This window comes from Nycticebus coucang, chromosome 4, assembly GCF_027406575.1.
Source record: "Nycticebus coucang isolate mNycCou1 chromosome 4, mNycCou1.pri, whole genome shotgun sequence".
NCBI classification, from domain to species: Eukaryota; Metazoa; Chordata; class Mammalia; order Primates; family Lorisidae; genus Nycticebus; species Nycticebus coucang.
Genome location: NC_069783.1, coordinates 53,570,673 through 53,593,836, shown reverse-complemented (window position 1 = coordinate 53,593,836; position 23,164 = coordinate 53,570,673). Strand labels below are relative to the sequence as shown.

The 23,164-nt window shown below is 41.9% G+C and overlaps 1 protein-coding gene across 1 annotated transcript in view; it reads right to left on the bottom strand.

Annotated features, from left to right (window-relative positions):
• The window catches only part of EML6 (EMAP like 6), a 305,590-nt gene that overhangs the window by 60,325 nt on the left and 222,101 nt on the right, over positions 1 to 23,164 (bottom strand). Inside the window, exons 22-24 of the mRNA XM_053588414.1 lie at positions 7,162 to 7,303; positions 4,058 to 4,210; positions 3,753 to 3,884 (exon numbers count right to left, since the gene is read on the bottom strand). Of these exons, the coding sequence (XP_053444389.1) occupies positions 3,753 to 3,884; positions 4,058 to 4,210; positions 7,162 to 7,303 (427 nt within the window). The remainder of the gene's footprint in view (positions 1 to 3,752; positions 3,885 to 4,057; positions 4,211 to 7,161; positions 7,304 to 23,164) is intronic.

The following is a 23,164-nucleotide window of genomic DNA, read 5'->3' as shown; positions in this document are numbered from 1 at the left end:
AGCAGCGGTATTCCCAGTAGCTAAAATGTGGCAGCAGCACACGAGTCCACCGACAGACGACCGGAGGAGCATAATGTGGTATATACGTGCCATGGAATATTACTCGGTCTTAAAAGAAGGAATTCCTGCTACATCCTACAACATGATGACCTTGAGGACATTATGCTAAGTGAAAGAGGCTAATTATAAAAAGACAAATGCTGTATGATTCCACAGTGGCTGCCAGGGGTTGGGGGAATGGGACAGTATTGTTTAACGGGTATAGAGTTTCAGTTTCACAAGATGAAAAGGGTTCTGCAGGTGGATGGCAGCGATGGTTGCTCAACAATGAATTTTCTTAATGCCATTAAACTGGACACTTGAAAATGGTTACAATGGTAAATTTTACGTTATGTGTATTTTACCACAACTAAAAACAACTTTAAAAAAATCCTCCCAGTCAAAAACTACTCTTTCTATATCCTCTTTCGACCCTTCCCTTCCTAATATAAATAATAATGGGTTTGAACCCCTTAATACAGTGATTTTCAACCAGTGTGCCACAGAATACGGTGTGTGAGGAGAGGATCTTAGGTGTGCTGCAAACACTTTGAAAGATCATTAATTAAATTATTTTTGAAAGATGTCCAGAGCACAGTAAGTATATTGATTTTTTTTTTTTTTACTTTTTTTTTTGTGTGTGTGAGCAGCGTAATTTGAGTGTGCCGTGGAAGTTTAACTATAGGTTCAAGTGCTGTGAGATAACACTGCTGTTATAGTTATTGTAGGGTAGTGGTGGGATTTCACAGACTGTATTAGGTACCGTGTGTGTGGTAGATTCTAAATAAAATTCACCATACCTTCATCTACCTGGCTAGAGAATAGCAAAAGAATAAATAGGGGTGAATCACTGCTTTAAAAAAAGAAAAAACAACAACAGAGAATATCAAAGAAGGGCTTAAAGAGCAGCTGTTGCCATCGACCTCCTTGGGCTCCCCAGTTCCTAGAGAACTCTCAGCAGCCGGTGTCCTGGTGGTCATAAATGCCAGACTGCGCCTGCAGCCCTGAGTTCACCGCCCTGACATGAGAGCAAGAGGGTCTTATCTCATCTCCCTTTGCCCGTGTTGGGACTTGTACCTCTCACAATAAACTGCACGCTTTCTTCCCATCTATTGTAAAACCCCTGCGGGTTGTAAAGGTGAAATAAAGTACAAATTCCAGAGTGGCAAGTACAGTGACCACCAAATACCTGCCTGGCAGAAGTATTTCCAAGCCCCAATCTATCGCCACTACTTCAAGAAATACTTGAAAGAAAACATACTGGCATTGCTGAAATAACCCCTTTTTGGCTGAAATTCTCATCATCTCTTTCTCCTCCAAACTGTGGGCTCACTTGCGGATGGGAACGCCCCACTCTTAGCACATCAGACTTGCCAGGCGTGGGGCTCAAGTCTGTAATCCTAGCACTCTGGGAGGCCGAGACGGGAAGCTGTTTTGAACTCAGGTGTTAGAGATTAGCCTGAACAAGAGCAAGACCCCGACTATAAAAAAATAGAAAAAAGCTAGCTGGGCATTGTGGCAGGCACTTGTAGTCCTAACTTGCGGGAGGCTGATGTAGGAGGATCACCTGAATCCAGGAGTTTGAGGTTGCTGTGAGCTAGGCTGATGTCACAAAACTCCAGCCTGGGCACAGAGTGAGACCCTGTCTCAAAAAACAAAACAAATAAACAAACAACAACAAAAACTCCAAAAAAACAAAAAAAAAATTAAAAAGTAAAAACTTTAGAGTTGCCTAGTGCCCACAGTATGATGTTTATCATTAAACTTCCTAGGAAGGCTGGGCACAGTGGCTCATGCCTGTAATCCTAACACTCTGGGAGTCTGAGGCAGGAGGATTGTTTAAGTTCAGGAGTTTGAGACCAGTGTGAGCAATAGACCAGTGCAAGAAACTTTGTCACTACCAGAAAAAAAATAAAGTTAGCCAAGCCTAGTGGCACATGTTAGTAGTCCCAGCTACTCAAGAGGCTGAGGCAGGAGGATCACTTGAGCTCTACAGTGAAAGGATGCAGTGATGACGGTGACAGGGCAGGACTTTGTCTCAAACAAACACATAAAAACACACTTTTCTAGCATGACCCAGGAGTTCCTTTACACTCAGTCTTGGGTGTCTGATGGTCACATCTACACAGTCCCCTCCCTTCACACCCTCAGCACTACTCACTGCTTAGTCACCTTGTTCTTCCCAACTCCACGTCTTTGTACTCCATATTCCTTTTGCCCGAACTGCTCGGCCATGCCTTTGCCATCTGCTGAATTTACCACTCCTGTGAGGCTCCACGGAGTCCCCAAGGGGCTCCTCCTTCAGAGCACACGTCAGGCACACTGCTTTTCTACCACAGTAGACAGCGACCCTGTGGTAGAAACACCTGCTCCAGACCCCTAACACTGGGCAGGTATCCGGACTGGATTTAGAGCAACCCACTCAATCGTACCGATGGCCCCCTGGACGCTCATCCTGAGCCCTGCTCCCCACTTCCCCTGAGACTCGCTACTTCTGGCTCTCATGCCTTACCCACTGTGTGTCCCCTCCCTAAATTATAAACCCCACAGAGAGTGGGAACCATGATCTACTCACCACTATACCTAGACATTTTCTAGTTAAGCCTTTGCCTGTGGCAGAAGCTGATTAGTTAAATAAACAGACAAACCCTCCTGGTGTTTGTGGCTGTGAACTGGTGGAGGTTGGGGGCAGGCTGGTAGTTTTGGTGAGCAGAGAAACTCCAGCTCCAAGCTCCAAGCTTTCTACCTGTGTTGGAGGATGGAAATGGCTTGAGATTTGTGGTGGTTCTTCAGGAGATAGAGCTTTGGTCAGAAAAAGGAAAGAGGAAGAGGCCAAAGGCAGGGACACCAACCCCATTCCACAGATGAGGCGGTTTTTGCAGCATAACAGAAGGCGTCATGAGTCTTCAGCTGCCCTAAAACTCAATAGCTTCAATTAATAACGATGATAAACAGTAAACAGATAGAAAAAGCACTCAAAATGTTAACACAGCTGCTTCTGTGTTGTAAGATCACAGCCATTTATGTTGTGGGATTCCCTCCTTGATTCTCTAAAATTCCATTGCTATTTTCTCTGGAAACAATACAGAGGGGACATTGATCTTTTTATTTATTATTATTTTTTTTGTAGAGACAGAGTCTCACTTGACTGCCCTCGGTAGAGTGCCGTGGCATCACACAGTTCACAGCAACCTCCATCTCCTGGGCTTAGGCGATTCTCTTGCCTCAGCCTCCTAAGTAGCTAGGACTATAGGTACCCACCGCACGCCCGGGTATTTTTTGTTGCAGTTCGGCCAGGGCTGGGATTGAATCCGCCACCCTCGGTATATGGGTCCGACACCCTATTCACTGAGCCACAGGCACCGCCATACATTGATCTTTATAAATGCAGAAATTATATATATATATATATATATATTTTTTTTTTTTTTTGTAGAGACAGAGTCTCACCTTATTGCCCCTTGGTAGAGTGCCATGGCATCACACAGCTCACAGCAACCTCCAACTCCAGGGCCCAGGTGATTCTCCTGCCTTAGCCTCCCGAGTAGCTGGGACCACAGGCGCCCGCCACAACACCCGGCTATTTTTTTGTTGCAGTTTGGCCGGGGCTGGGTTTGAACCCACCACCCTCGGTATATGGGTCTGGTGCCCTACCCACTGAACCACAGGCACCGCCCCAGAAATTATATTTTAAAAGACACAGTATACTTTACCTCTAGAGTCCCAGTCAATATGTGTTATGTAACTAGAAGCACCTTTGCAGATGCCAACCCGTTTGCTTGTAAGGACGTTGTAAATATCCACAAAGTTATCGTGGGATGCCACGGCAAGGTATTTCCCCGTATCTATAAAGGAAAAGGTGCAGTTAGCACCAAAACATTTTATATGGGATTTACTTACAGGAACTTAGTATTTTAAAGTGAGGAAAAGATTAAGGAAACATTTAAAATAGTCTATTCTTGTAATTTTTTTGTCCCCAGACTGTGGTACTTTAAAAAACATCTGCTGTCATTGTCACCTTTTGAAAATTTAATGTCAGAGATCATTTCTTTCCTGTGATGGAAGGAGACCATGTCTTCGACAGTGTCAGCATTTACAACCAGGAAACTGCCATCATTCAGGCCAACTGCCAAGGCTTTCCCGTCCGGGGAGAAGGCACAACATCTTCCACCTACAGAAGGATCCACAGGAACACTCAGTCTCCAGCAAGCCCAACGACGAGATGGAGAAATTGGCTTATGTGCGTTACATGTGGCCGCATCTTCAATGCTGCACTTGCGGGAACTCAAACTTCATACGTGAAAACATCTTTCTCCCCAACCCAAGAAAAATGGTCCTAATGTCCAAAACACCTTTTCACTTTCATTCATTTCTTAGTATCTGAATACCCGGGTTTTATAACCAATATCTTTGCTTTCAAGAAAGGATTCTTTTACCTATAAATCACAAACTTTATTTTTCCATTCTTTTGGAAGCACCATGTCTAGCATACACACAAATCAGAGAAAATGGTATAGATAAAGTCTAAGAAAATTCTATGTAATAATGAAATCTTTGAAGGTCCTGTGGTGACACAGGGGAGGCAATATCTCTTAGCGCACAATAGGGAGGTGAGGGTCTGTCACAAAACAGGGCATACCTGACGGATGACAGTGCACACTCTAAAACACAAACATGCATACGTATTCTTCCTGAATGTCACTGCAAACTAGGAATGCTAAAGCAGGACACACAGCCCCGTGTTCCTTTCCATTTACAGCCTTTTCTAATAACTTGTCTTTCTCTTTCCCCTTTGTATGTATTTTACCTTACATGATAATTGGTGTAGAGAATGCCACAATTTTGATATGCCAAAAAAGGAAATTGAAGAGATGTTTGTTATGTGGAAGGAAATAACTTCATTCTTTCCCTTATCTATAAATTCAACATCTTTTTTTATTTCTAATTAATATGAGAGGACACATTTTTAGGTTATGCTGTTTTCACTTCTAAGGTGAAGTTCAGGTTGTAGTTGAGCCCTTGTGTACATTAGGTGAGATCCCGCCAACTGTCCTCTCCTGCCGCCAGCGATGTCCAAAAAATGATTTCTAGAAATGTCATTACAGAACTCCTATTCTTAAATATTACCTCTTGTTCACATCCTTGGCATCAAGAGACAAAATGTAAGAATAGGTGTTCTGCAACAACATTTCTAGAAATCATTTTTGGGACATCATGCCTTATCTACAAACTGGCTTTAGAGAATCTTGCTCTACCTTTAGCCACTCCAATTCTCTGATCTGTGGATCACAGCACATCATTCTTGGGGTGAAAGACTTTAGTCCTACCTCTTTTGTCCTGGGAAGAATGGAATATGGACAACATTCTCTCTGGCGGGGTCTGTAAGGCTCCTTGGCACCAGGAGACAGAGCTGCGCCTACAGTGTTCTCTATGATACTTTACACGGCCACATAAGGCGTTTCTGAATGAGGAACATGGACTCCGTGGCGGTGTGTTTAACAAGAAGCTGTTTAAGAGTGTGCCCACCCCCTACCACCACTCATACTGGTCTGCACAGCCCCAGGGATGGGACAGACACACAGCACTGTGCTATGGCACTTCATACCGAGCCCTACAAACTCCTCTGTCGCCATTAACAGTAGGCTGAAAGCCATCTTTATACCAATAAGTTTAAATTGGCTCACCTAAATTCTATCTTTGTTTGTGTGTGCCCTTAGCATTTATTTACCTGCCATGAGTCAGATATGGTGCTGGTACCAGGAGAACAAGCCTGCCCTTGAGGAGTGTTATCAAGATTAACTCTTATCATACAAACCAGGTCACATGTGAGAGTGCAAAGGTGAGTCACCAATAATTACACCAGAACAACAGGGACAATCTGGATCAAATGATCATCCTATCAAAGGTGGGTCAACAGTTGTTCTTTTCAACTAATTTTAACCTGGGGAATAAAGTCCATTTACTGACATTCAAGTCCCCCACCATGAGGCCCTGGTATATTATTTCCCCCCAGGATAAACCAGTGGCCGGAAGGATCCAAGCTTGTAGTGGTTAATAGCACGGGCTTTGTGCTCAGACTTGGATTGGAATCGTAGCTCCCCTGCCTGCCAGGACCCAGGGGTTTAGGAGACAGGGTCCAGAAGTGGCCACTGGGAGCCACACTGCCTCGGTTTGAATTCAGTTTCATTACTTGCTAGCTGTGCAAATTACTTAAGTTCTCTGTTCCCTTCCCCTTCTAATCTGCAAGTGGCAATAATAATGGCATTATTCACTGGGCTTCCTAACAGGAAGGGCCAGCACAGCCTCTGGCTCAGCCATACCAGCCACCACCACTGTAGTTGCCGCTATCTCAACACCCGTGTCTTACTCCCCTAGAATACGCTCTTCATGTCTCTCTACTTAAAAAACTACGCAGGGCAAATATTCTAGGCCAGACCCCAATCTCTTCCCCTCTGCGTCAACAGGCTCCCTGTGCTCTGGTCAGGTACATCCCAGGGGAAGCGTGGGCAGGAGGGCTGGAGGCAGGGGGAGGAGGTCACTGCCTCCTGCAGGGTCACACTGCACGCTGCCTGGTCCCTTATAATAGATCTATTTTTAGATGCTCCTCAAATTGCCCAGTTCGAATGGACCTTCAGGAGCTGGGACCCTGTTCAAGAGCAGTCCATGTCTGACACTAGAGATGGGACCTTCATCTTGGGATCTTAGTGCCTGCTGCCACTCAGTAAATGTTCCCTAAAATCGGTGCTTCTCAGTAGACCTCTTGGTCTTCATATTAAACATTGTTTCTCCATATAACTGACCTTTGTTTTTCAGTAATAATTTCTGGAGACCGTTAATCACAGAGACAAACCACCTTCTTCGCAAGCTCAAGTGTTTCGACTGACTCTGAAGCTGCGGCAGAGAAGAGGAAGGACATATTGCCCCCAGGTGGCAAGTGTCTGCGCAGCGCAAGGAAAGCGAAGTGAACAGTGAGCAGGACCAGGCCAGCCTGTGGAATAATCCTACCTGTGCTCAGTTCTGACACAGCAGGTGCTCTCAGTAAATATTAGTTGAATTCATGAATAGATGCAACACATTCTGTTGCTTGTAAAGACATTTACAGATGCTCTGAGGGCTACATACCTTTTTTGAGTTTCCGTACTGCCAGCATACGGTGCTGGGCAGATAATTCCCAGATCCGAAGTGTTTTATCATCGCTTACTGTTGCACAGATGGGCAGGAGAGGGTGAGCCGCCAGACCCCACACCTCCCCTTCCATGTGCCCCTGTGGGAGAGAAAAAAGAGCAACATAAAATCGGCTCTGCTTTCGGGCCAGCTCTTCCTCAGCCTGTGCTGGATTTTTGGCCTGAGAATATCCCGACAGGTACACACACAAATCAACACGGTTTGAGCTTCTGTTACCCAAAATGATGACACTAAATAATTTTTTTCATTTGAACATGAATCTACTAGGCCTAGGCCTACTGAATGCCAAATTGTTCATCTGAAAAGCAAAACCTGGGCTCTTTGCTTAGTGGATTTATTTTATATGACGCCAAACATCTTACTTAGAAACATCCAGGTGAACAGTGAAATACCCTCATTTTATCCTGCTTGATGCTGAATCAACACAGTATATGTACCTCTTAGAAAAGCAGCTTGATCATAAGGACACAAACTGCTTCTTTAAATAAAATCATATTCTAAAAAACGTAGGTACCGCGTGTCTTTGTGATAACAGTGTTCTCATTATTTATGCAGTTTTAGTCCTTTGACTGCGTAGCATATTGGTAAAGCAGAAATAAAGAGCTGGATTTGCTTTTCCAGTGTCCTAGGTGTAGCTCAGGGTTAGCACCTGTTCACAAATTGGTCTATCCACATGCCACACTGAACATCAGAGACCAGGAAAGTGCTTAATGTGCACTGGACCAATTCCGTATGCTTATAGTTTATCACAAATGCACTCGGCTGGCTTAAAAGAACAACAGTATTTTTTTAAATGAACAATTAAGAAGGAGAAAATGACTTTGATTCCTATAATTTATCACTCAATAATGCAGTGTAAAGAAAAGATTAGTGCTACAGAGCAATAAAACAGACCCAATTATTTACTGAATTTCTGCTTTTAATGGTTAATTATAAAAACGTTTTGCTTAGTCAAGCAAAAAGGAAGACCACATACAGGCATCTGAAATGTGTTTGTAGCTGGAATGCTTTGGAGAACAGGTGGATTTCCAAAGAGAAATTAGGTGATTCCAATTTAACTGGGAAGCTACTTGAACAAAACAGTAATTTGGCTGAAGATGCAAAGTTCCACGTACAGCTGATGATCTGAGAAAATGAGTGGCTGATGGGCACAGACATGGGTTTTAGATTGATTTGATTTGGGGGCATCCTATGTCCCCATTTTTCTTCTCTTCACAAGCCCCTCAACTTGACAGTCCTGGTCACATCCTCCCAGACCAGCTCTGCGTGGGGCTCCTCTACGGACTCCGTCCCTTTGGAAGTTTGCATGAGGACAGGGTTGTTGTGGGTTCTGAGATCCTTTCAAACGACTGCTTCATTCTGATTTCAAGATTCTATTTCCTTTATCTAATCTGATTATTTTAATGCCTGTGTGACTCAGGAATGAACAGTGAGTAAGGCAGGCTAGAAGAAACTTTTGGTTTTTTACTTAAAAAGATAGGGTCTTGCTCTATTGCCCAGGCTGGAGTGCAGTGGCATGAACATGGTTCACAGCAGCCTCCAAGTCCTGGGCTCAAGCAACTGCTGGCCGTCCCAGGAAAAGCCCTTGTTCCACTGTGCATATCACAAAGCACAGGGCTGACCTTGACAGGAGCCCAGCAAACATTAGTGGAACTGAACTACTCAGTTCTACCTAAAAGGAAACAATAAATGATAGAACGGAAGAGGAAAGAGAGATGCTGAGAAAAAAGGGAAAGAATGGAGTACTTGTAAGGAGAAAAACAGTGGTAACCAGTTCTGACCTGAAGATTCTACCAGCCCCACTGGCCACCCCATAGCTCATGGGCTGTCCCCCAGTAGCCACACAAGGAAACGAGGGGAGCAGACTGGTGCAGAGACAAACCTTGGTTTGAATTCCTCCTCTGTAGTTCTTAGCATGTGGTTGTGAGCAATTAACTAGGCTTTGGGTTCCTCATCTACAAAACAATTTCAACTGAACAAATCTGTTGCAGAGATGAGAGGGAAATTTTGCACAATAGTATAGCCTGGCACATATTAGATGCTCAGTGAGTGGTAGTTATGATTATTTTTATTACTAGAACAATGGAAATGAATACAGGAAGGAATAGAATTGTAGAGAAATAGTGAAAAGCATTTATCATTCAAATTCACAACTTACTTAAATATAATGACCTCGACTATGACATAATACTTGTTAAAGTTAGAAGACTTAGAGTTTAAACCTCATGGTACTATTTAAAAATCATATTACATATTACAGTATAAATCTGCCAAAATAATTAGCAATATGGCATGTATGGAAACAATTTACATGGGCAAACTTTTGGGATTAAAAAGAAATACTTTTCAATAAAATTAAATAAGACATTATGATCAGAAAGAAAGAAAAATCAGTTTGGAAGAGAATAATAAAAAAGTGAGAACAGCTGGAGAACCAAGAATTCATGCCTCAAGGACCACAGTCTCCATCCTGGCTGCTTCAGAGGTTTGTTTTAAATGCAGATTGTTTTTTCTTCATAAAATACATATTTATTCAGGATATCTAAGGTAAGGCTTGGACATGTGTATTTTTGAAACCTTGCAGTGTTCTGGGACATGGTGTGTGTGCAGACCTATTTCCAAGGTACTGTAAATCAGAGGGACCCTCTCACTGGGACTCTGGGGTTCACCCCCACCACAGCAAGCCTGCAGGCCCAACTCAAATCAAGGGAAGGAGAGGCAATAGCTTCCCTGGACCCACAAAACCACACTGCATACTCTTCTCACTCCAACTTCTGAACGTACATCATTCACCCCTCCCTATGCCCCCCTGCCTAGACATATGGTCTATCCATCACCAAACTGGGCAGGACTACCTACTTACCTTCCCATCCCACCTGGCCCCACCCTGAGGGAAGATGTTACCATTTCTTTCTCCTCGAGGATTTTGATGATGTTTATTTTAACTTGATCTTGCCTAAATATGACTCTTGAGGGGAGAGGCAGGTAAGGGGCAGTTCATGGTTTATGTGGGTCAAGGCTGAGACTAGACCCCTCAAACAACCCCAAGAGGTGTTCACATGTTTGGTGTGGGGGAAGCGCGTAGCCTGTCTCATTAGTTTTATGGATGGACAGATCAACAGGACATGCACCTACGGTGCCTCCCCTATACTTGGACCTGAAGTAAATGGTGAGATTCTGGACTTTGAGCAGGTCCTGTAACTGGAGATGGCTCCCGAGGACTGTGGCAGGGATATTTTATGGTGAAAATGACAGCAATAATTGGTGGCCAGAGTGGAGCATGAAGGACAGACTCTCGACTGAGGTGGCTCTCATGGACCTCCTGACTTCCACACTGTTGTGTCACTTCCCTACAAACACAGCATGACCCATGGCTTGTTTCCAACCAACAGAATACAGCAAGGTGATGGAATGTTCATGCTTAGAGGTGTATGATGATGTGATTGGGCTATAGAAGATCGTGGTGTCTATTTTTTCCACTCTTGTTAGCTTTGTGGAAGCAGGCAGGTGTGCTGGGCAGTCTCTATGTAACAAGAAACTGTGGGCAGCTTCGAGCAGCGGATGTGGCCTCTGGCCGGCAGCCAGCAAGAATAAAAGCCCTCGGTCTACTATGACAGAATTCAGAAACTGAAATCTGACAATCCAAGATGGCGGCCGAGTAACAGCCTCCCTGCAACAGGGCACGGTGAGTCTGGGGAAATAAGACTCCAGGCATCTCTGGCTGGTGGGACCTGCCTATAATCATCCCTTTGAGGATACAGGGAGTCGGCAAGGGACTTCTGGACCCCAGGAGGAGGACAAAAACAGTGGAAAACTGGCAAGTGGTTACGTGTGTCCAATCGACCTAATCCCGCCCGCAGCCATAAGTACAAGCAGCAGTGAGACTGCAAACCAGAAAGGCCTTACCTGTGAACTGTTTCGGTGTTCTTGGACTTGGTACTCAGTTGAACTGTCTTTGGGGAGAGCTTGAGCAGGAGTGAGGAGAATTTTGGGCATTGTCTAGGGCCCCAGACAGCCGCTGAGCCAGATAGAGCTAATAGTGTTCGGCTGTGGGCCACAGGGAGCCATTGTGAGAGAACTGCCCCGGCAAGCTCCTCCCTCAGGGTTGCAGAGCAAAGATAAGGCGGGAACTACTAACCTATTGACTGAGCAGCCTAAAGGCAGGGATTAAGCTGCCTTATAGCCTTAACCTTCAGGGGCAGAGTGAGACCGGTTTTGGCACACTAGAGCCTTGGGCTGTTGCCCTGGGTAGAGTGCCATGGTGTCACAGCTCAGAGCAATCTCAAACTCCTGGGCTTGGCACTGCCCGGACCTCCATAAGAGCTGCGCCATGACCCCCGACCCGTGACCCGCACCTACTGGGCTTCCGCATGCCCTGACCAGGAACTGCGGGAGCTGCACAACCCTGTGTCCTCTCTCCTGTACCCTTCCTGCCTCCACACCAGCCCACTCATCTGGCCAGGAATTCTGGTAGCCGCATGCCCTCAGAGCCCTGCCTGCCTCTGCGCAGAGCCCTTCTCCTAGCCAGAGACTGCTGGAGCCTTGGGCCCTCTGTGCCAAAGTCACTGGGCACCAGGCACTCCCAGAACCATGCGCACCACCATCCTCCCTGTTGCTGGATCCAGGTGTGTCACACTCTGGAGCTGCTTCCACAACCAGAAATCCCTGGCTGGGGCAGCCCCAGAGGAGCTACACAGGGCCATTCCCTACAAAGATCCAGCAACAATAGAGTGATCCCGCTGGGGTCTAATCTTGGAGAAACACCTCCCCAATTCTGAGGACGGCCAGAGGCAACAGTGAAAAACAATCATGAGGCGAAATTAACAGAAAAACTCTGGCAATATGAATAGTCAGAGTAGATCAACTCCCCCAAGGATCAATGGGGAAGACACAGCACAAGATCCCATGCACAAACAAATAGCTGAGATGTCAGAAATTGAATTCAGAATCTGGATAGCAAATAAGATTGAATTAGAACTCCAAGCAGTAACCCAAAAGATATCTCAAGAATTTAGCAAATTCAAAGACCAAATGACCAAAGATTTTGACACATTGAGACAAGAAGTTGCATCCCTCAAAGATCTGAGAAACACAGTAGAATCCCTCAGTAACAGAATAGAGCAAGCAGAAGAAAGGATTTCTGACATTGAAGACAAAGTTTTTGAATGCTCCCAAACTCTCAAAGAGGATGAGAAATGGAGGGCAAAAACAGATCACTCTCTCAGAGAGCTCTGGGATAATTCAAAGAAAACCAATATTCTTCTTACAGGGATCCCCAAAAGCGACGGAGTGGCTTCACAACGTACAGAGTCTCTTCTCCATGAGATTATGAAGGAAAACTTTCCAGACATGCCAAGAGATTCTGAAATTCAGATAGCAGACAGTTTCAGAACTCCAGCACGATTCAACCCGAATAAGACATCCCCCAGACACATCATAATCAATTTCACTAAAGTTAATATGAAGGAGAAAATTCTGAAAGCTGCCAGACTAAAGAAAACCATTACCTACAAGGGGAAGAATATCAGAATAACTGCAGATCTCTCTGCTGACACCTTTCAAGCTAGAAGATGATGGTCATCAACTTTTAATCTCCTAAAATAAAATAACTTTCAACCCAGGATCCTGTACCCAGCTAAAGTGAGTTTCATTTATGATGGAGAAATTAAATACTTCAATGACATTCACATGTTGAAGACATTTGCCATAACTAAACCAGCTCTCCAGGATATTCTCAGACCTATCCTCCATAAAGAGCAGCGTAATCCTCCACCACAAAAGTAAACCCACCCAGAAAATTTTGATCAAATTCCAACTTCCACAGTCGCAAAAGAATTAAAAATGTCCACTGGACTCTCGAAAGGCTTATCAATACCCTCAATTAATGTGAATGGTTTAAATTGTCCTCTAAAGAGGCACAGGTTGGCTGACTGGATACAAAAACTCAAGCCAGATATCTGCTGCATACAAAAATCGCATCTTACATTAAAAGACAAATTTAGACTCAAGGTGAAGGGATGGTCATCTATACTCCAGGCAAATGGAAAGCAGAAAATAGCAGGAATTGCAATCCTATTCGCACACTCAATAGGCTTTAAACCAACCAAAATAAGGAAAGATAGGATGGACACTTCATATTTGTTAAAGGTAATACTCAATATGATGAGATTTCAATTATTAATATTTATGCACCCAACCAGAACGCACCTCAATTTATAAGAGCAACTCTAACAGACATGAGCAACTTGATTTCCTCCAGTTCCATAGTAGTTGGAGATTTTAACACCCTTTTAGCAGTGCTGGATAGATCCTCCAAAAAGAAGCTAAGCAAAGAAATTTTAGATTTAAGCTTAACCATTCAACATCGGGACTTAACAGGTATCTACAGAACATTTCATCCCAACAAAACTGAATACACATTCTTCTCATCAGCCCACGGAACATGCTCCAAAATCGACCACATCATAGGCCACAAATCTAACCTCAGCAAATTAAAAAAAAAATAGAAATTATTCCTTGCATCTTCTCAGACCATCATGGAATAAAAGTTGAACTCAATAACAACAGGAACCCGCATACCCATACAAAAACATGGAAGCTAAACAACTTTATGCTGAAGGACAGATGGGTTATAGACTTGATCAAGAAGGAAATCACCAAATTTTTGGAAAAAAACAACAATCAAGACACGAATTACCAGAACCTCTGGGATACTTCAAAGGCAGTCCTAAGAGGGAAATTTCTAGCACTGCAAGCCTTCCTCAAGAAAACAGAAAGAGAGGAAGTTAATAACTTAATGGGACATCTTAACCAACTGGACAAGGAAGAACACTCCAACCCCAAACCCAGCAGAAGAAAAGAAATAACCAAAATCAGAGCAGAATTAAATGAAATTGAAAACAAAAGAATTATACAACAGATCAATAAATCCAAAAGTTGGTTTTTTGAAAAGATCAATAAAATAGATAAACCTTTGGCCAACCTAACCAGGAAAAAAAGAGTAAAATCTCTAATTTCATCAATCAGAAATGGTAATGATGAAATAACACCAGACCCCTCAGAAATTCACAAAATCCTTAACGAATACTACAAGAAACTCTACACTCAGAAATATGAAAATCTGAAAGAAATCGACCAATACCTGGAAGTACGCCACCTACCAGACTTAGCCAGAATGAAGTGGAAATGTTGAACAGGCCTATACCAAGTTCTGAAATAGCATCAACTATACAAAATCTCCCTAAAAAGAAAAGCCCAGGACCAGATGGCTTTACATCAGAAATCTACCAAACTTTTTTTTTTTTATTTATTTTTATTTATTTATTTTTTTGTTAGTCTTTTTTTTTTTATTATTATTGGGGATTCATTGAGGGTACAATAAGCCAGGTTACACTGATTGCAATTGTTAGGTAAAGTCCCTCTTGCAATCATGTCTTGCCCCCATAAAGTGTAACACACACCAAGGCCCCGCCCAACTCCCTCCTTCCCTCTTTGTTTCCCCCCCATAACCATAATTGTCATTAATTGTCCTCATATCAAAATTGAGTACATAGGATTCATGCTTCTCCATTCTTGTGATGCTTTACTAAGAATAATGTCTTCCACGTCCATCCAGGTTAATACGAAGGATGTAAAGTCTCCATTTTTTTTAATGGCCGAATAGTATTCCATGGTATACATGTACCACAGCTTGTTAATCCATTCCTGGGTTGGTGGGCATTTAGGCTGTTTCCACATTTTGGCGATTGTAAATTGAGCTGCAATAAACAGTCTAGTACAAGTGTACTTATGATAAAAGGATTTCTTTCCTTCTGAGTAGATGCCCAGTAATGGGATTGCAGGATCAAATGGGAGGTCTAGCTTGAGTGCTTTGAGGTTTCTCCATACTTCCTTCCAGAAAGGTTGTACTAGTTTGCAGTCCCACCAGCAGTGTAAAAGTGTTCCCTTCTCTCCACATCCACGCCAGCATTGCAGTTTTGAGATTTTGTGATGTGGGCCATTCTCACTGGGGTTAGATGATATCTCAGGGTTGTTTTGATTTGCATTTCTCTAATATATAGAGATGATAAACATTTTTTCATGTGTTTGTTAGCCATTCGTCTGTCTTCTTTAGAGAAGGTTCTATTCATGTCTCTTGCCCATTGATATAAGGGATTGTTGGCTTTTTTCATGTAGATTAATTTGAGTTCTCTATAGATCCTAGTTATCAAGCTTTTGTCTGATTGAAAATATGCAAATATCCTTTCCCATTGTGTAGGTTGTCTCTTTGCTTTGGTTATTGTCTCCTTAGCTGTACAGAAGCTTTTCAGTTTAATGAAGTCCCATTTGTTTATTTTTGTTATTGTTGCAATTGCCATGGCAGTCTTCTTCATGAAGTCTTTCCCCAGGCCAATATCTTCCAGTGTTTTTCCTAGGCTTTCTTGGAGGATTTTTATTGTTTCATGCCTTAAATTTAAGTCCTTTATCCATCTTGAATCAATTTTTCTGAGTGGGGAAAGGTGTGGGTCCAGTTTCAGTCTTTTACATGTAGACATCCAGTTCTCCCAACACCATTTATTGAATAGGGAGTCTTTCCCTCAAGGTATGTTCTTGTTTGGTTTATCAAAGATTACGTGGTTGTAAAATGTTAGTTTCACTTCTTGGTTTTCAATTCGATTCCAAGTGTCTATGTCTCTGTTTTTGTGCCAGTACCATGCTGTCTTGAGCACTATGGCTTTGTAATACAGACTAAAATCTGGTATGCTGATGCCCCCAGCTTTATTTTTGTTACAGAGAACTGCCTTAGCTATACGGGGTTTTTTCCGGTTCCATACAAAATGCAGAATCATTTTTTCCAAATCTTGAAAGTACGATGTTGGTATTTTGATAGGAATGGCATTGAATAGGTAGATTGCTTTGGGAAGTATAGACATTTTAACAATGTTGATTCTTCCCATCCGTGAGCATGGTATGTTCTTCCATTTGTTAATATCCTCTGCTATTTCCTTTCTGAGGAGTTCATAGTTTTCTTTATAGAGGTCCTTCACCTCCTTCGTTAGGTATACTCCTAGGTATTTCATTTTCTTTGAAACTATGGTGAAGGGAGTTGTGTTCTTAATTAGCTTCTCATCTTGACTGTTATTGGTGTACACAAAGGCTACTGACTTGGGGACATTGATTTTATATCCTGAAACATTACTGTATTTTTTGATGACTTCTAGGAATCTTGTGGTTGAGTCTTTGGGGTTCTCTAAGTGTAAGACCATGTCGTCAGCAAAGAGGGAGAGTTTGACCTCCTCTGCTCCCATTTGGATTCCCTTTATTTCCTTGTCTTGCCTAATTGTATTGGCTAGAACTTCCAGCACAACGTTGAATAGTAAAGGTGACAGAGGACAACCTTGTCTGGTTCCAGTTCTAAGAGGAAAAGCTTTCAGTTTTACGCCATTCAGTAAAATATTGGCTGTGGGTTTGTCATAGATAGCTTCAATCAGTTTTAGAAATGTGCCACCTATGCCTATACTCTTCAGTGTTCTAATTAGAAAAGGATGCTGGATTTTATCAAATGCTTTTTCTGCATCTATTGAGAGGATCATGTGATCTTTATTTTTGCCTCTGTTAATATGGTGGATAAAGTTTATGGACTTGCGTATGTTAAACCAGCCTTGCATCCCTGGGATGAAGCTTACTTGATCATGATGAATGACTTTTTTGATGATAAGCTGTAATCTATTGGCTAGGATTTTGTTGAGAATTTTTGCATCTATATTCATGAGTGAGATTGGTCTGAAATTCTCCTTTTTGTTTGGGTCTTTTCCTGGTTTTGGTATCAGGGTGATGTTTGCTTCATAGAATGTGTTGGGGAAGATTCCTTCTTCCTCAATTTTCTGGAATAATTTCTGCAGTACAGGAATAAGCTCTTCCTTGAAGGTTTGATAGAATTCTGGAGTGAAGCCATCTGGACCAGGGCATTTTTTGGTTGGAAGATTTTTTATTGTTTCTTTGATCTCAGTGCTTGAAATTGGTCTGTTCAGGAGCTCTATTTCTTCCTGGCTGATTCTAGGGAGAGGGTGTGATTCCAAATATTGATCCATTTCTTTCACATTGTCAAATTTCTGGGCATAGAGTTTCTGGTAGTATTCAGAGATGATCTCTTGTATCTCTGTGGGATCAGTTGTTATTTCCCCTTTATCATTTCTGATTGAGGTTACTAGAGATTTTACTTTTCTATTCCTCGTTAGTCTGGCCAATGGTTTATCTATTTTATTTATTTTTTCAAAAAACCAACTCCTTATTTCATTAATTTTCTGAATGATTCTTTTGTTTTCAATTTCATTGATCTCTGATTTGATTTTGGATATTTCTTTTCTTCTACTGAGTTTAGGCTTAGATTGTTCTTCTTTTTCCAATTCCATAAGATCTCTTGTGAGATTGTTGATGTGCTCTCTTTCTGTTTTTCGAATGTAGGCATCTAAAGCAATGAATTTTCCTCTCAAAACTGCTTTTGCAGTATCCCAGAGGTTTTGGTAGCTTGTGTCTTCATTGTTGTTATGCTCAAGGAAGTTAATGATTTCCTGTTTTATTTCTTCCTGCACCCATCTGTTATTCAACAGAAGATTGTTTATTTTCCATGCCTTTGGGTGGGGTCGAACATTTTTGTTAGAGTTGAGTTCCACCTTTAGTGCCTTATGGTCTGAGAAGATACAAGGTAAAATTTCAATTCTTTTGATTCTGTTGATATTTGTTTTGTGTCCCAGGATATGATCAATTTTGGAGAATGTTCCATGGGGTGATGAGAAGAATGTATATTCTTTATCTTTGGGATGGAGTGTTCTATATGCGTCTATCAAGCACAGTTGTTCTAGGGTCTCATTTAAATCTCTTATATCCTTGTTTAATTTCTGTTTAGAGGATCTGTCCAGCTCTGTAAGAGGAGTGTTAAGGTCCCCTGTTATTATGGTATTATCAGATATCATATTACTCAGACTGAGTAAGGTCTGTTTCAAGAATCTGGGAGCATTTAAATTAGGTGTATAGATATTTAGAATTGAAATGTCTTCTTGTTGTATTTTTCCCTTGACCAATATAAAGTGACAATCTTTGTCTTTTTTGACTTTAGTTGCTTTAAATCCACATGTATCTGAAAATAAGATTGCAACTCCTCTTTTCTTCTGAATTCCATTTGCCTGAAAAATTGTCTTCCAACCCTTGACTCGGAGCTTTAATTTGTCTTTTGAAGCCAGGTGTGTTTCTTGCAGACAGCAAATGGATGGCTTGTGTTTTTTAATCCAGTCAACCAATCTATGTCTCTTCAGTGGGGAATTCAAGCCATTAACATTTATTGAGATAATTGATAAGTGTGGTAGTATTCTATTCGTCTTATTTTGTGAGAGTCCATTGCTTAGTTTTATCTTTTGCATCAGTGTGGAGGTTAGGTTCTGTCCTTTAATTTCTGAGTTCTTACTTTCCTGCTGATCCATTGTGGTGGTCAGTGTGTAGAACAGGTTGAAGTATTTCCTGTAGAGCTGGTCTTGTTGTGGCGAATTTCCACAATGTTTGTATATCCGTAAATGATTTGATTTCTCCGTCAATTTTGAAGCTTAGCTTAGCAGGGTACAGAATTCTGGGCTGGAAATTGTTCTGTTTAAGTAGATTAAAGGTAGATGACCATTGTCTTGTTGCTTGGAAAGTTTCATTAGAGAAGTCTGCGGTCACTCTGATGGATTTGCCCCTGTAGGTCAACTGGCGCTTACTCCTGGCAGCTTGCAGAATCTTTTCTTTTGTCTTGACTTTAGACAAGTTAATCACAATGTGTCTTGGAGAAGCTCGGTTAGAGTTGAGGCGACCTGGGGTCCGATAGCCCTCTGAAAGCAGTGTGTCAGAATCTTTGGTGATATTTGGGAAATTTTCTTTTATAATATTCTCTAGTATGGCTTCCATTCCTCTGGGGCATTCTTCTTCCCCTTCTGGAATTCCTATAACTCGTATGTTGGAAGGCTTCATAAAGTCCCATAATTCTGACAGTGAACGTTCTGCTTTCTCTCTCTTCTTTTCTGCCTCTTTTACTATCTGAGTTATCTCAAAAACTTTGTCTTCTACCTCTGAAATTCTTTCTTCTGCATGGTCTAACCTGTTGCTGATACTTTCCATTGCATCTTTAAGTTCCCTGATTGACTGTTTCATTTCCTTCAGCTCTGCTATATCCTTTTTATATTCTTCATATCGTTCATCTCTGATTTGATTCTGTTTTTGGATTTCCTTTTGGTTATTTTCCACTTTATTAGCAGTTTCTTTCATTGTTTCCATCATTTCTTTCATTGTTTTCAACATGTGTAGTCTAAATTCCCTTTCTGTCGTTCCTAACATTTCTTTATAGGTGGAATCCTCTGCAGTAGTTACCTCATGGTCCCTTGGCGGGGTTGTTCTGGACTGGTTCTTCATGTTGCCTGGAGTTTTCTGCTGATTCTTCCTCATGAGTGATTTCTTTTATCTGTTTCCTTGCCCTAATTTTCCTTTCACTTCCTGTTGCTCTTTAAGTTCTTGTGCCTGTGGACTAAGGGTTACAGGACCAGAAGGGTGAGAAGGTTGAAGAGCAAAAAAGGGATGAAAGAAAGGATGACCGAGTGATAAGGAAAAAAAAAAGAAAAATAGAGAAAGGAGAGGGGGTGGGTAAAAGGAATATTGACAAAAAGAAGAGGGAGACAGAGCAAGAAAGAGGGAGACAGAGCAATATAGGTGTACAGTAGGGTACTTTGATACAACCTTAAAAAAAAAAAAACAACCACCTTCTGGGGGTGCCCAGTTGGGTGGTTCCCTTGAGGTCAGCAGCTCTTTGCCAACCTGATCAGACACAGTACCCCACCTCCACCAAGTAGAGAGGAAAGACAAAAATGCTATAAATCAAACCAAAACAAGCAAACAGAAAACTTTACGGGATAAAATTGGCTGGAAAAACCAAATAATAGCGGTAGAAACACTAACAAAAATGAAGTTCTAATTATCGAAATTTGCAGCAATGGGAAATTATAATTAAAGTAGAAAAATGAGAAAGAAAAAGGATCTGTATGGAAAAGGTTGAACTTAAAAAACAAAACAACAATCAACAACATCAAGATAAACAAAAAAACCAACCAAACCAAAAAAAAAAAAAAACACAACCAAAAACAAAGCAGTATGTATATGTTATTGAATATTGTCTGGGCAACACGTGGTCTTCTGGGGTATGAGATGCTAATCACAGTTCTTATACGACTGGAGGCTGCTAGTTTCTCAAACCCCAGCAGGTAGACACCCTAAATCTCTCTTCAGCCCACTTAAAAGGCACTTTGCGCTTGTTCACTTGCTGAGCAGAAGCTTTCCCAGGGAAGTGCTTGTCGCTGGAATCACTGCTGAAGTGGCTATCCACTTACCCTGTGTGCCAAAACTGGTCTCCCTCTGCCCCCGAGGGTTAGGGCTGCAAGGCGGCTCAGACCCCGCCCTTAGGCTACTTGGTCGCTGGGTTACCAGCTCCCACCCAATTCCAGCTCTGCGACCCTGAGGGTGGAGCTTGCCGGGGCAGATCCCTCACAATGGCTGCCTGTGACCCAGAGCCAAACACTATTAGCTCCGTCTGGCTCAGCGGCTCAGACTGGGGCCCTAGACAACGGCCAAAGTTCTCCGCACTCCCGCTCAGGCCTTCCCCAAGGCAGTTCAGCTGAGTGCCAAGTCCAAAGACACCAAAACAGTTCACAGGTAAGGCCTTTCTGGTTTGCAGTCTCGCTGCTACTGAACTTACAGTTGCGGGCGGGTTTAGACGGATTGAACACACGCGACCACTTGCCGGTTTTCCACTGTTTTAGTCCTCCTCTTGGGGTCTAGAAGTCTCTCGCTGACTCCCTGTATCCTCTCAGGGGTGATGATAGGCAGATCCCACCAGCCAGAGATGCCTGGAGTCCTATCTCCCCAGACTCACGGTGCCCAGATGCAAGGAAGCTGTTACTCGGCTACCATCTTGCTCTGCCTCCCTACCAAACTTTTAAAGAAGAACTAGTACCTATATTACTAAACCTCTTCCAAAATATAGAAAAAGAATGTGTTGGGGAAGATTGCTTCTTCCTCAATTTTTTGGAATAATTTCTGCAGTACAGGAATAAACTTTTCCTTGAAGGTTTGATAGAATTCTGGTGTAAAGCCACCTGGACCAGGGGATTTTTTGGTTGGAAGATTTTTTTATTGTTTCTTTAATCTCAGTGCTTGAAATTTGTCTGTTCAGGATCTCTATTTCTTCCTGGCTAAGTCTAGGGAGAGGGTGTGATTCCAAATATTGATCTACTTCCTGCACATTGTCAAATTTCTGGGCATAGAGCCAACCAAAAAGGAGAATTTCAGACCAATCTCACTCATGAATATAGATGCAAAAATTCTCCACCAAATCTTAGCCAACAGATTACAGCTTATCATCAAAAAAGTCATACATCATGATCAAGTAGGTTTCATCCCAGGGATGCAAGGCTGGTTTAACATACGCAAGTCCATAAACTTTATCCACCATATTAACAGAGGCAAAAATAAAGATCACAAGATTTTCTCAATAGATGCAGAAAAAGCATTTGATAAAATCCAGCATCCTTTTCTAATTAGAACACTGAAGAGTATAGGCATAGGAGGCACATTTCTAAAATTGATTGAAGCTATCTATGACAAACCCACAGCTACTATTTTACTGAATGTAGTAAAACTGAAAGTTTTTCCTCTTAGAACTGGAACAAGACAAGGTTGTCCTCTGTCACCTTTACTATTCAACATAGTGCTGGAAGTTCTAGCCAATACAATTAGGCAAGACAAGGAAATAAAGGGAATCCAAATGGGAGCAGAGGAGGTCAAACTCTCCCTCTTTGCTGACGACATGATCTTACACTTAGAGAATCCCAAAGACTCAACCACAAGACTCCTAGAAGTCATCAAAAAATATAGTAATGTTTCAGGATATAAAATCAATGTCCACAAGTCAGTAGCCTTTGTATACGCCAATAACAGTGAAGATGAGAAGCTAATTAAGGACACAACTCCCTTCGCCATAGTTTCAAAGAAAATGAAATACCTAGGAATATACCTAATGAAGGAGGTGAAGGACCTCTATAAAGAAAATTATGAAATCCTCAGAAAGGAAATAGCAGAGGATATTAACAAATGGAAGAACATACCATGCTCACGGATGGGAAGAATCAACATTGTTAAAATGTCTATACTTCCCAAAGCAATCTACCTATTCAATGCCATTCCTATCAAAATACCAACATCATACTTTCAAGATTTGGAAAAGATGATTCTGCATTTTGTATGGAATCAGAAAAAAACCCATATAGCTAAGGCAGTTCTTAGTAATAAAAATAAAGCTGGGGGCATCAGCATACCAGATTTTAGTCTGTACTACAAAGTCATAGTGCTCAAGACAGCATGGTACTGGCACAAAAACAGAGAGATAGACACTTGAAATCAAATAGAAAACCAAGAAATGAAACTAACATCTTACAACCACCTAATCTTTGTTAAACCAAACAAGAACATACCTTGGGGGAAAGACTCCCTATTCAATAAATAGTGTTGGGAGAACTGTATATCCACATGTAAAAGACTGAAACTGGACCCACACCTTTCCCCACTCACAAATATTGATTCAAGATGGATAAAGGACTTAAATTTAAGGCATGAAACAATACAAATCCTCAAATAAAGCATAGGAAAAACACTGGAAGATATTGGCCTGGGGAAAGACTTCATGAAGAAGACTGCCATGGCCATTGCAACAACAACAAAAATAAACAAATGGGACTTCATTAAACTGAAAAGCTTCTGTACAGCTAAGGAGACAACAACCAAAGCAAAGAGACAACCTACACAATGGGAAAGGATATTTGCATATTTTCAATCAAACAAAATCTTGATAACTAGGATATATAGAGAACTCAAATTAATCCACATGAAA